Below are 15,037 nucleotides of genomic sequence, written 5' to 3' on the forward strand. Positions count from 1 at the left end.
CTTAGCAACAGTTGCTAAGGGAAGCATCATTTGTGCCATAGCAATGATTGCTAGGCAATGGTGATTACCCTTTTTCCATCACAAATTTCTGTTGCTTAGTAACAGTTGTTAATGCAGAAGGTGGTCACTATGTGATAAGTAGGTAATCACACACATTTTTGTGCAATTAGGGAATAATTGTATGAGTAACAGTCAAAATTGCACAAGGCAAATCAGTTGCACTCAAATCTGTGTGTGATTACCTATACAAATCCCTAATTTTTCTTTGCGCTTGATAGGAATTTTAGTGATCATAGAAATTAAAAGTTTTGAAACAAAGAAAGTCATCTACACCTGTACTTATACTAATGGGCATTTAATTCCTATTATTTCCTTGTACGTATACTCGCCAATCATATGCATGTCTTCAAGTTTCAAGTTAAATTTGCAGAGTAGTTGCAATGAAGACGTGAATGTATGCTGTACGGTTGGGCAATCTCCTACCTATTTCACTTCATACTAGAAGTACACTATTATACATGCATATACATATAGTCAGGCTGTAAAAGGGTGCAGCCTTAAAAAAACTGGGTGAAAAGTTGTGAAAAAAGGTGGCGGCCAAGAAATGCCGACTGCAATGATGTTAATGTCAATCATTTCAGTGCATTATTAGAATTGAGGCCATTTTTGGTTTCACAACTTTTTTTCACCCTGGTTTTGAAGACTGCATCTTTTGTACAGTGTGCATGGTTGTTTCTGCATGGATTTTACTTATTGTACATTTATTTGGCCATATATCCTGGATTTGGGACTTGCTTTTAATAGTACTGAGAATTTTAGTACAACACTCATAGAATGTTTTAAATTTTCCATTAATAGATCAATCAATATTTAACCCAAAGTTTTTATCTATTTATAAGGTGGAAATTAAGTACGCAAAATGTGGCCTCCATGCAGATGCCATTTCAGATCACGTATCTTTTAAAGATTTCCTGCAGCATGGGGAGGATGCCCCAAGCCCAATTAGCTTTGCATGCTTACATATGGTGCATATGTAAAGCACATACAACTTTGCACATGCATTTACGTAGCAATGGCTGAAAACTAATTTTTACATCTAGCTCTAATTTGAGACCAGGAGGAGGATGTATAGAGGTAGCCACAAACAAAATTTGTTTATGATTGTTGTGATGTAGCTAATTGATAAGCGCCACCCAGAGAATAGCATCTGCAAGGATGAGACTAATGTTCTGTATAAGTACAACATTGTGTATAGCATTACACAATAAATTTTGTACTTAACATTACAATGAATAAATAAGCCAGAAATGATCACCATGGTTTAGTAAACCCATTTGTATATACAGTATAGCCTAAATATTTCGAGATTGAGCAATGTTGCTAAAAATAAAAATTTCATGGATTTGCAAACACTCCTAAAATATATTAGACTATATGAAGGTCTAAATATTTCAAGGCTAATATTTTTGCTGATAACCCCCAAAACCGTAAATCAGCGAAAACTTTCCCCCTCGAAATATTTAGGCTATATGGTGGTGCAAAAGCATCTCTTCTACCACTTGATGCAAACCTTACATATTATAACTGAAGGGTGGATATAGAATTTCACAAGGGGGTGCTAATAGAAAAAAAATTTATAGTGATGGGAGGGGGTGCAAGAATTTTTGAATTAAATGGCGTACAGTGTGCAAAATACACCCTGGCACAAAGTGTTAGTGAAGGAGATTAACTAACAGGATTTCCTACTAACTTGGGGAGGGGAGAGGAACCTTTTTAAAATGGCTATCTCAAGATCAGATCTTCAGGTACTCCCTGTTAAGATGCCGATGGCATTTCTGTGGTGCAGCATGCTACAAAGTTTAGCTACAACTAGCCCAATTACCATTAACAACTAGCCACTATTTAGGTTCTGTTGCATGTGTAGTTATCACATGAAAACAGATAACATCATCATATAAGATCAATAAAAGTGTGTATGACTACATGACCTCCATTGTAACCTATGGATGTCCTAATCACTCAAAATCTCTGTGCTCTGGCCCTGACTAGGTGTAGACTGTGTACTGTAACCTACATGTGTAGAAGACTTTTGCATTACACCTTAAATTTACACAATTAGCAGTTCCCAAGATATTGACCACTTTAAATTTACCATAATCTTTGACGTCTTTCAAAGAATAGTAGCATTGTTACCTCCTCAAAAAACAGAGTACATGCTTTCCTCTGCTTATATATACTGAGCTCAGATTATAAAAGCTAACTAGGTGATACACTTGTGCACTAGCTTTACACAAGGCAAAGAAGATAAAATGTGTTTATAGGTATTATTGTACAGTAGTCTATTGCTAGTTACCATTCAACAATTATCATCATGCCTCAGTATACATTAATTGGGATCATACTGAAATCCATTACATTCCTGTTAGTCACTGTACTACATGGAGGTGGAAGAATAGTTATATGTACGGAATAGTGTCATTAGTAAGTGTTGATGCAATTAAAATTATAGAATCCCTCATTGCTTTGTTACGCCTGATATTCGGTTCAAAAACTATCTAAAATGGTGGGAAACTTAGTTGTTGGCTACTTGCACAGTGGATGCTTTGGAAGGTAAGGAATTGGTGTAAAACATGTGAAAATTTGGTACACATAGCTTCAACCATTGGCGAGCTACAACACACCAAATACTTAGAACCGGTGTTTCTCGACACTTTTAAATAGGAGATAAGACCGGTTTTCCCAGACTGGGTGACATATATTCAATGAATGTTACCACCCATTTCCAGGATCAGGGCTCATTCCACACTTTGAATAGTGATGTATTGACTGCTACAATAAGACCCAATACAATGTAGTAAAACACAATGCATGTATTATAAATTTCATTTCACAATTGGGTATAGTTAATGTCAGACCTTCAGTGCAGGCCACTGTAAAGCTTTAATAATAATAATAATGCTGAGTATTACTGAACATGTCATACAGCACAAGAGTATAATAGTAAGTTATATAACAGATATTTTACAACAAAATCATATGAGTAGCTGAACAGTATGTATGTATGTCACAGTGCCCCAACTAAAACAAGTACCTTAATATGCATATATTGGCAATTTTATGGAAATATGAATGTGTGGACAGAGTAGTTAGTGACTACCAACAAAAAAAAATCACATACATATTATGCAAGTCAATGCCTGTCTGGCACAGCCTTCACAATCACTATTTTGTGTAGCTATAATGTGCAGCCACTAATACGTTACATTTGGGTGACTCACCTGCAAGCACAGGCATGCTTTGCCAGTGTGTTTCTAGTATTTTTTGGGCCACGTGAATTTCTATCATGGATAAACAAGATCTATCAAATATATACTCCCTCCTAGGAGGGATATTTTAATATACTACAGTGAAACCTCTCATCTACCTCTATTAATCTGACATTGTTTTATGTACCAAAGCACCTTTTCATTTAACACTACTGTACCTCGATAATCTGACACAATTTTCTAATGAGTATTGAGAGGTTTCATTGTACCTCCATTTCTTGTTAATGCATTCCTGAGCACTGATAGCACTTCTATATGGCATTTATACACCTTCCGTCCCCTTTGACGTGAGGTGTGAAAGTGATACGCAGCTGTGCATGGCTACATGAAATTGAAATACATGCAGAGCAATCATTTTTTAAACTGACAAAATACATACTTAGATTACTTGTGACTATACCTAAATCATGGAGCTATATATACATTTGATGAATATGAATATAAGTCAATGGTAAAGGTCATGCATAGCTACCAAGTTCATTAAATGCATAAGGCGTTATATTAAGTTTATACATAAAACATGGAGACATGTGTATTTCAGCTAATTTTAATTCGCAGTTATTTGAGTACATAGTATACAGTAACTAAGGTTAGTTCAGTTATACTATATACAGGTACGTTAATATTTTTACTGATTTGATGCTGTAAGTAAGATAAAGATCTCGGGTATGGCTGTTGTACTGGATCTTTGTTGTACTTTGTATGCCGAGTAGAAGAGTACATAATAAATTATGTATACTCAGTCTTGCTAATATGAACCTTTTAATAAAATACTTGTACTTTTAAAAACAACCTTTCACAAACTTTATAATTAGTTACAACTGCACTATAATTATCCTAATCCTTGTCATATTCACATTTTGTAAAATGTAAAAAAATGGAATCTTACACATTGGTGTATGTCTTCTAAGACAGGCTTCTTTTACTTTAAGAATTGTTTAAATGTTTACATACGTGTGTCTTGATCTATAACTTTAGCTCAGAATAGTGCAAATGTGCTCACATAATGAATTCTAATCCTGCAGATAAGTATCTCAACCTCTTCTGAGAACTTTCCATACAATTTAAAGGTGTGCAACAGCATGCACAGACTACATACCACCACTGCGCAAATCCATATAGCATGCTTTGTCTGATATATAACAATTACGCACCAAAGAAATGTTACAATTTCATAAAAGGGAAAGTATAGCTGATGACAAAAATGAATAACCAACTAAGGTAAATAACCTGTGACTATATTTTAAATACGACAAGTACAGTATATTATCATATAGATAAGTCATAACGTTTATGAATTGGCATGATCACAACTAATTCAAGGAATGCAACATACCTTTAATTTTCTTATTTTAGATTTAATCCTTTCACTATTAATGGTTTCTACTTCTCTTTTCACATTTCGATTGCTGCACAATGTGTAGGAAAGCTTTAATTCAGTAAGTGTGCTGTTACAACGTAAATTTCTGATCATCGTTATGGCTGATTCCTCATTTATTGTATTGTTATAATCAAGTGTGAGTACCTGGAGTTTCTTGTTATTGCAAATGTTTGCAGCAATTTCTGCGACTCCTTCTTTACCTATAGAATTATCATCCATATGCAAAATTCTCAGTGAGGTGTTGTGTGATAAACTGGTTGCAATTGCCTTAGCTCCATCCTCACCAATGGCATTGCCATTTATATGCAATACATCTAGTGTTGCATTCTGGTGTAAAGTTTGTGCAATAGCTTTGGCACCATCTGGACCCATGGTATTTCTGTCCATGAGCAGAACCATCAGGGTTGCATTCTGTGTTAAACTGTTTGCAATTGAGCTAGCTCCTTCATGATCTATAACGTTTTCATTTATTTCTAGCATCTCGAGTGAAGTATTTTGGATTAAGCAATTCGCTATTGCTATAGCACCATCATTACCAATAGAATTACCATTCATTTTTAATACTTTCAGGAAAAAGTTGTGCATTAAACTGTTTGCTATTGGTCTGGCTCCATCTTGGCCCAAGCTATTATTATTCACATGTAGCATCCTTAATGAATCGTTGCTCATTAAATGATTTGCAACTGCTACTACTCCATCTTGATTTATAGCATTGTTCACTCTCAACACCTGCAGCGAGGCATTCCCTATAAAACCATTTGCTGTTGCTGTAGCTTCCATGGCTCTGAATTCTTTCAATGAGTTGGATTTTGTCTCATGGTCATCAAGATTATTGTTATTGATACCCAGTTCTTTCAATCCCTTGTTTTTGGTAATTACTCTCATAATCATTGTGGTTGCATGTGGACCTATACCATTGTTGTGTAAGTTTAGTACCACCAGTGAATTGTTGTTCATTAAATTGTTAACAATTGCTGCAGCTCCTTCTTGGCCAATTGCATTATTATTCATATGCAGTGCCTTTAGTGAAGTAGTGTATGGCAAACTTTTAGCAATGGCTACAGCTCCTTCTTCGCTGATACCATTGTTGCTGATTGAAAGTTCTACCAGTGTGCTATTTTTAGTAAGGGCTTGACCAAATGCTGCAGCTCCACTTCGACCTATAGCATTGCAATCCATATTTAGCAGCTTTAGTGAAGTGTTCTGCGTTAGGCTGTTTGCAATTCCTTTAGCCCCAGTGGTTCCAATATTATTATGTACAATGTACAATTTCTTCAGTGTTTTACTATTCTTTATCCCTTCTGACAGCACCATTGTTCCTTGATCACCAAGAGTATTATAGTTGATTTGCAAACACTCTAAAAATGCCATCATTTTGGTCATTGCTGGTGCTTCTTGTGCTGTAAGTTCATTTTCCCACATATCCAAATATTTGACTGTAGTAGTGCAGATTGCAGCTGCAGAGATGTCCTTCAAATTCAAAATTTTATTGTTGGATAATATTAATGTGTGTGGTTGAAGGTGAATGATAAAGTCTCCAATAAGAGATGACGACGCTCCAGTGAGATTATTATTGCTAAAGTTAAGTGTTGCTATTTTCTGTTTATTTCCACAAAGGTAGTGGTGGAGTAATTTAAAGCCATGGTCTTTAATGTGGCAAGATCCTATATCCAGTTTTGTAAACTTCTTGGCTGATTTTGATAGGAAATATCCCAAGGACACTACCTGGTGTGGTAAGAGTTTACTTATCTTAATTGTATTACCAATAAATGATTCAGATAAAACCTTACACATTCTGTCATTCTGAGCCTCTTGAAAGCACTGGAACAAGTATAGAACTTTCCCTGGGTCTTCCAAGATAATCCGTGAAATAGCCTGAGTGTTGCTTATCTCTTGACCATCACCATTAACATGGACATACCTGCTATCAACATCACAATCATCAAGATGGTCACCAGTATAAACATCAGTATTGGTACTATGGTGAAAACTGCCTATATTACTATCAACATCACTATCACTCTGATCATCATTAGTATCATCATCATTATTGTCAGCACCATTATTGTTGGTATTAACAGGATCAATAGTGTTGTCCACAACCTCACTGTCACGTATATCAAGAATAGAACTCTGTTCATAATCAACATGAACACCATAAGAATAATCAAAATAATCATTAACATAATCATTATCACCATACTCCATATCTTCCAGAGATGATGCATAGGCTGACAGGTAACGCTTTAGAGATTCACACTGCCCACCAGTTATGCCACAATACAAGATCCACATATTTGAGAGACGGACACTCTTACCATTAGGATCAAGATCAGGAAAGTATATATTAGAGCAGTATGGTAGGTATTCATTGTAAAGAAATGATTTCTCCAGGAGTGCGTCTATCTTTTCCTGTGGTAAGGTGCTGACATATTTGGCAGAAAAATATTCTTGTATTCCCAAATGTAAAAAGTTCCATGACAGGGTTGGTCCACCAATTTCTTCTGAGCAGTAACATTCAACAGACTGTAATAATCCATAACAGGTGGGGTTATCCTTGCATATTTTAGGCAAATCATTCATTGTGAAAACTAACTTGTCATTTATGAGTCCATCAAATGCAATCTTTTGTAGTAGGTGTAGTACATTTTTGACAGGCTGTGGTAACTGTTCCATACTGTTAATAAGTGTATCATCACCAATCTGCTTTACCCTCTTTAAATGCCGACACACAATGTGCAGGATAAAACTTATGAACATTTCAGTAGCAGATAATGGTAGGGATCCTACAATACACAAGAATACAACAATCGCCATATTTAATGGTATGTAGCACATTGCATCAACATTGCGATGTTGTCGTAAGTGTGCCTTTAACGCTTGAAGCTCTCTAGGACAATATTTTAAGGCATCAGTAGCGTACTTCTTCTTACTGGACTTATCAAATCCAAGGATTTCTATTCTTCTGTCCACATACTGATGAAGGCAAGCAGATGCAAAGGGTCGTGATGTTACTACTATCCGTGCATTAGGTAAAATATCTCCTTCAATTAATTTTCTAAACAATGACATGCTCCGCAACTTACTGCTTAGCTCATCAAATCCATCAATAATGAATGTAACCCCATCTCCATCAGTGGAATCTAAGTAATGTAAAACTGATTGCACATGGTTTGAAGGGAGTGCATATTTCACAATTTCCTCAGTGCTTGTGATAATTTGCACAATAGGATCTCTTAACATTAATAATATAACCATTTTATCTGATGTGAGCAGATCATTGTTGGCCCATTGCAAACAGATTTCTTTAGCTAGCATTGACTTCCCAATTCCAGGGTGGCCTTCTATTAAAATTCTCATTGGAGATTGATTGTCTGAAGGGATAGGGGAAAATATTTGGTGAATATTGTCAAGTTTAATTGGCGCTGTTGATTCAGGGATTTCATCTATATTTCCAACAGTGCGTATCCTAGCTATTTTACTTGCATCCCTTTTAGCCTGTAGCTGTTTAAATTTGTGATGTACTAGTGCTAAATTTGTGAAAGAATTAGCATGAAATGGAGGCCATGGGTCTTGTTCTGTTGAAGATTTTGCTAACTCTTTACATTGGTACCTTGCTTTAACATTGTTGGTAGCTTGCTGTAAATGTTCATTGCCTGCAAGAACAAAGCACATTACATTTTGAGCAATTTATTTGTCCCTTATACCAAACTAATATTAAACATACAGTATTGTATATACTTTCCGAAGAAACTATACACAAAGCAAATGCATGTAACTACAAACTTATTATAGTGCAATTAAATTGAAAATGAAGTAGGTTCCAGCAATAAAAAGCAGGCGGCATGTTCCGATCATTTAAGTGTGTGGTCCTATGCAATTGTTTTATAAGTGCAGCTACACTTATTTTCTCCCTCTTAAGTCATGCAAGGAAACTATACCGAGTCATTAATGTTCTGTATTAACATTTTCCTTACAGCATATCATACATAGTTAGATGCCAAAAATCTATTTGAAGCACTTGTACTGCTGGAACTCCAATGGTCCTCTGGTTTCCATGCATGTGGTTGCGCATGACCATTGCCAGTAAACCTTTTGTGCACTGACAGCGTGACAGTTTTGAGGAAGAAGATGACCATGTAATTAAAGATAAAAGAAGAAAAAGTGCAGAAGGAAGACACTAGTCAGAACCAGAAAATGCACATGCCATCCGTGAGTTTAATTTGTTATTGTGGCATGAAATGGTGGTTGTAAGCTGCTTCATTTGGCTACTACTCTTGAGACTGTGCAGTCAGGCTGGCAGGCAGGTAAACCAAACGTTGAGATTTGGCTACTTTTAAAAATTAAGTCTGTAAGTGTTTTCTTGTTTTTAACACTGAATTTGGTGACTATTTCGTAAAGGTGATATTTGTTGCATATGATATTTCTATGATGGTTTTAATGTCAATATTTTGGTGAGTGCCATTCATTTTAGGGGAACCCTGTTAAACGTACTGTTTGATAATATCCAGCTAGCTAGACTACAATAGCTTACTGTACTGTATATTAGGGATCAGCCAAAAATAGCACCCTAAAACCAGCCTCAATTTCCCTTTATGACAGCTTGGCAGCATTGGTTAGGAACACCCAAGCCCAAAAATGTCCTTAGACTAACCCCAAACCCATCCAAAAAGTTTCTATGGAATTTTAAATGCTACCAGAATTATATGCTGACTGACTGACTGTTGCCTCAACAATGGATAAAGCTCTAGGCTTGATTTCTTCACTGTTCGACGTCACTTCGTCCCGAGATGTGCGTAGTTTTTTGCCAACCGCAGTATGTACTATACATGCATGCAACATGGACTTCCTTTTGTCCTCCTTTGTGTTCCAGTTCTTTTCGCTGACAACGCAGTGTCAAGCAATGCAGCTTCCCTGTGGTGTGTTGGCTATTATGCTTATCGCCTGGATTCTCCACAGCAGCTGGATTGATTGCAGAGATGGGGTGAAAGCGAAGCATAATTGCCACTTCACTTTCGAGTAGTTGAGACTCACTAATCGTCCATATGTTTCATGGCGACCGGATTGATTGCAGAGGCACTTTTCCTACTGTTCTTCATTTGTAGCGCAGTATAACGAGGTGAACATAGCTGAAAGCAAAGCATAATGGCCACTTCACTTTTGAGTCAGTAATTGATAGCTGGGGGACGTTCAGATGAAAACATTAACTTTGGCACCATCCTTTTTTTTGATGTGGGTTCACCAGCCATAATAATGTTACAAAAAACTGAAGTAAACAAACGAGTATAAGAATTAATTACTCAATTTTCTGTGTTGTGATTGAAATGACCTGTCCAGGAGAGAGGCTTAATTAAGAATCAAGAAACATGGTAGTGTGTTGTGAGGCCCAAGAAGTCAGTGCTCCACACTGTGGGTATATTGACAGGAAGAAAGTGCATATATGTAAATAGCTCTGTAATCCTTTAATCGATTGGAACCAATTTTGCTGTAGAGATACCTGCCAGGTATACTTTAAAGGAAATCACCCCGCCACTTCTGAGATACAAACAGGTAAAGTTTTGGATTATTATTTTTTCTTCTACTTTTTTAGCACACTTTGCAAAATCTGCCATAAATAATAACGCATACTGTATGGAGGGAAACTTTTGTGCCATTAAAATTTGGCGAATTTGGTGAATGACCATGAATTCGCCAAATTTTCCCGATCCAAATATTTTGCTGGTGAAGAAAATAGCAAACCAAGCCTCGAACTAATCAACCTTCTACTTGACCAAGGGCTACTGGGCCAGGCATCATGCTAGAGCCAAGCCTGCCTCGACTATCTCACTAGGTAGCTAGCTACCGTACATGTGGTATCCTCAAACCTTACCTCGAAACGGGCATGACAAGTAGCGAGTCCTACCACGATATTCACTATTCCAGAGGGTGTAGATCTACTGTCTATATAGTACTACCTTTTAGTTGATAGCTGACTCCAGGCGCCGACGAAGCATGGCACTCCCAGTTCTCGCTTCAGACACAGCAATTAGTAATCTAATTAATTAAATAGGGCGTGTGCTTTGCTAACAATTTGCCACATTTTATTTCGCCAACAGTGATATTTTGCTTGATTTGCCAAATTTTTCCTCCTCCAAAGTTTCTCTCTGTACGGTACTCCAATCAAGCTGAAATTTGGCACACTTAAAGGGGCTATTAAAGCAAATCTCAATAGCAATTTTGGTGGAAATCTGATCAAAATTCAGAATTTTGATCAATTATTCAAGTAAAAACATCTATCACGCATACAGTGTAAACTGCTTCAGTTGAAAATTGCTCTGTGGTTAGAGTCTCTTCTCCAGACCACAGTTTGAGCTAAACATGCTAGATATTCTTCTGAGATTCAGCACATATAGGATAGCTTAGTAGCAGATGTGCAAAAGGTATTTTTTGCAATAGTGCTCTCAGATTTCTGTGCGTCACTGTAGATGATGTTGAGAAGTCAGTACTAATCATTCAGGAGATGCACCTTACAAGAGTGGTGATTGGAATAACTTCCAACCTATTCCTTCATAATTACTTCCTGGAGAGCTATGTACATATCAAAACAAGTATTCAGATTTGGTAGGCACACTTGTATGTTCCATTTACATATAGTGTACGTCACATACAGGGCAGGACAAGGAGGAAGCTGCATTTATTGTCTAAGCAGATTTTTGCTGATGGCAGTTTCAACTTGAAGAAATTTATCACTAACTGTGCAAGTCTTCAGGGCAGAATTGCAGGTATTTAGTGAGCAGGGAGTTATATAGGCTGAAAAAATAGACATCATAAGAGAACTCTACTATAGTGGCCACCTTACTGGTGTGCATCAGTGATTCTTGGTATTACCAAGTAAGTATGTGACATCACTCATTACGCTAGATCTCTACATGAACTGGAACCAACAAAGCATAACATAATTAGAATAGCATATTAAATCTATCACTCATTGGGCTTTCTTTCTCTATATAGTTGTTATTATGCTGAAGACTTCCTTTTAGGAGCTATGCATGTAAGTCCAGGGATGATCCCAGGAGAGTTGGTGAGTAAATGGGAATGTTTGGTGTCATAATTTTGAGTAGAGCAGCATGGTGTGTGATCAATATGTCACCTTGTGTGTGATACACTTATGAAACTTAGCACATAAAATGCACTCCTTATGACAATTATGTTTTGATATAGTGCTGTCTCAGATTTGACCTTTGGTGATCTTTACAGCCATCATTTTTTTGCATTGAAAATTCATCATTTTTTGTCTTGTCTCTCTGTGATATTAAATTTACATGGTTAAAACATAATGTCAACTTAAAGTTCTTGCCATAAAAGTCAATAGGTGATTTTATTCTTAAGTTATCACCCTTTATAGGGCATCTGGATTCAGTGGGGACTGGAATGGTGGAATGGAACGGTAATTAGATAACACTTTACCTAATGGTCACCTCTTTATAAGACCACCACCAAACAAAGACCACCACTTTATAAAGACTGTTTTATTTTAATTTCTATAATTGTTGATTTATAGGGTGTATCCATTAATTGTATACCACATGCCTAGAAAAGTCAGAGTGATATCTGATTTATGACCCCATGCAAAAACAGCTTGGCTGTACAAAAGACATATCCATGAAACTAAAAGTAACGGCGACTAAAGAAGCTAATATCTGGTGAGGCCAAGAAATGAATGTTAATGTCAGCAACTAACTATAATTTACAATAATCTATATAACATTGGTCCTTTATCATTGACTGGTGCAGTCTTGCTAATTAATTCCCTGTAACTGTAATTGGCTTGTAACTTGGCCGCCTTTTTTCTATTCTACACCAACTATTGAAAAAGGAATTCAGCAAGCAAGTCTGCACAAGGGACCACATTATAGACGCCCCATTTATATCAGCCATGAAAAAATCTACCTGCCCACTGGCAATTCATACCCCAAGTAAAAGAATTTTATGACTAATAAAATGATCATAATTTTGGAGTGGAATGAACTATTCATTTTAAAAACAAAATGCCCAATTTTATGTGCTACGCTGCTCTACTATTCAAGGAACTGTGATGTCAGTTCCTAGATGTTATTTCTGTTCTACAGGTAGTGTATAGTAGTAGTATACAGATTCTGTGACGCTTTTACAGCTACATAATGCTGTTGTCATGCACCTACAAACACGCTGGAGCAGAATGCCCACAGTTTGTTACTGCCAAGACAAGTGTGTCCCCTTTACTTCATGCCATGCTTATTCCTTACCAGGCTTACCACTCGTATACATGTAGCACTCCAGAAAGTGATTGACGTCCATATAGGCCAATGCTTCAAGGTAGTGTTCTTTTGGATTAAGGGTGAGTCTAACGAATGGAAGCAGTTTGTCACAATTGAGTCTGAAAAATTAGAAACCTCATGTCTGTAAACTATTTTGGTTCCACTGCTCGGGAAATATAACCCACTGACATTCCATCCATCCAAGGAGCTGATGAGTCTACTTGGTGACATTGACCTGACTGGTTATCTGGTGTTGTATTAATGAATTATGACAATGTCACAGCTGTGTTAGAGACTGCACTGAGGAAATTGAAGTTTCATCTGAAAGGAGTAGCAGAACAGATGAAGTAATTGACTGTAAGCAATTCAGCACATTGAAGAAGGTGTTATGGGTAACAGCGTGGGTGAAGAAATTCATGGTGCATTTTAAGGCCATCAGCAAACTGGAAGACCCTCAGAATGATTGGACTATTCGTTCAAAGAAGCTTCCCTGCCATAGTGCCTTCTCCAAATTAAAACTCCACTTCACTTTCAAGTTACCATTTTCTATGCAAAAGTATTAGCTTTGTCTGCACTTGAATAGGGATCCCCTTCTGGCTGTGAATTGCTTGAAACACCTCAGAAATGTAAGTAGTCATGTCAAGGATCAACTGGAGGAGTACAGCACAGATATCACAACATGTATACACAATATCTTACTACTTCTAAACCATCTCCCTCCTTGACACAGCAAATGGAGGAACTTCAGAAAGGCCAAAGTAACACTTGATGAGTTGACGACTGTCCTAGCTGGTATAAGTAAAAGTGATCCTTAATTCAAGGTCAATCTCAAAATGTGTTTAGCAGAATCTTAAAGAATCACTGACAAGCCATTTATTGACTGGTTGCCACTTATTGTGTCCATATAGGTGGATCTGGGAGACACTGTTGGGGGAGGCTAAGGGGGCATGAAGTTTTAGGATAAAACAGTGTTTATTCCACTAAGAGGAGAATAATTGAATGCTAGTACACGATTTATAATAATTTGCATAACTTTGGTCGATGAATGAAGGAAATATACATTCTAAGAATCTAGTTTGATAGATTACACCTTGTCAGTTTGAATTTTGGAGTATTTTTGATAGTTATTTAACTTTGCTAAGCATGTAAAAGTTAGTTAGCCTATCTGAGATAAAACCAGTAAAGTTTACTAAATCAAATACGGTGGTATTATAACAATTCACCAAAATTATTAATAGATGAAATTAGAATTGTGACTGTTTTATTAGAGTAGTGACTACTCTATTAGATTATCTCAATCTGCACAAAAAATGCAAACTTATTTTCAATTTTTTCACAGTGTACAGTTTATAACTTAACCCATTAATGGCAGTAGCCTATAAATCACGCAGGAAATAAAATCTAGCTTCGCTATAAACAGTTTAGTGCGTGTAATAGTGAGATGCGCTAGTGCTAAACTGGACACGCCCATAGGGGTCCCGTTTCTGGGATAACCAGATCCTTCCCGGACTAGTGTGCGTTTGTTATGTAATAGCGTAAAGTGTATCCTTTCATAATAGGCTAACTAAATCATTCTTTGAGTTAAAAACAAGTAGTTACTAACAAAGAAAGTGTTATACATCGATAGAGACAGGTAAAGTCAACAGTCGGCTGCTTTATCCCAGACGTGGTTTGGTGGTCACGCGTGCAGATACGCAAGCGCAACAGCAAAAATGGGACAAATCACGAAGAAACCAGCTGTGGAATGGATCGCACTGTAAGAAAACTGTGTAGAATAGTTCTTTGGAGTGTAAGGCATCTTTGTAGATAGTTAGTTGGGATCCCATTGTTTGTTTGGGATGGTTTTTACTAATGTTTAGACTCTGCCAAGTAATAACTTCATTGCGGTTAGTATTACATAAACAAAAACAACACAATTGAGTTCCTTATTTCATAGCGAGTATTCAGATGTATGGTTACTAAGTAGTTCTGTCAAGAGTTTATAATATACAATATTAAGAGAGAGTGTCAAACTGCCAATATGGCCTGTACAAACACACTGAGTAAAATTACAC

The 15,037-nt window shown here is 36.7% G+C and overlaps 1 protein-coding gene across 1 annotated transcript; it reads right to left on the reverse strand.

Moving 5' to 3' along the window:
- Positions 1–4,632: 4,632 nt before the first annotated feature.
- LOC136266864 (uncharacterized) lies at positions 4,633–7,983 on the reverse strand. The gene has a single exon (XM_066061885.1). It carries the CDS (start codon positions 7,963–7,965, stop codon positions 4,645–4,647), a length of 3,321 nt encoding a protein of 1,106 aa, XP_065917957.1. The 5' UTR covers positions 7,966–7,983; the 3' UTR covers positions 4,633–4,644.
- Between the last annotated feature and the right edge of the window lie 7,054 nt (positions 7,984–15,037).

The sequence above is a fragment of the Dysidea avara genome, chromosome 9, assembly GCF_963678975.1.
Source record: "Dysidea avara chromosome 9, odDysAvar1.4, whole genome shotgun sequence".
NCBI classification, from domain to species: domain Eukaryota; kingdom Metazoa; phylum Porifera; class Demospongiae; order Dictyoceratida; family Dysideidae; genus Dysidea; species Dysidea avara.

Bases quoted from the DNA above. Each gene is read 5' to 3' on its own strand.
- LOC136266864 (XM_066061885.1), bottom strand. From the start codon at position 7,965: ATGGTTATATTATTAATGTTAAGAGATCCTATTGTGCAAATTATCACA.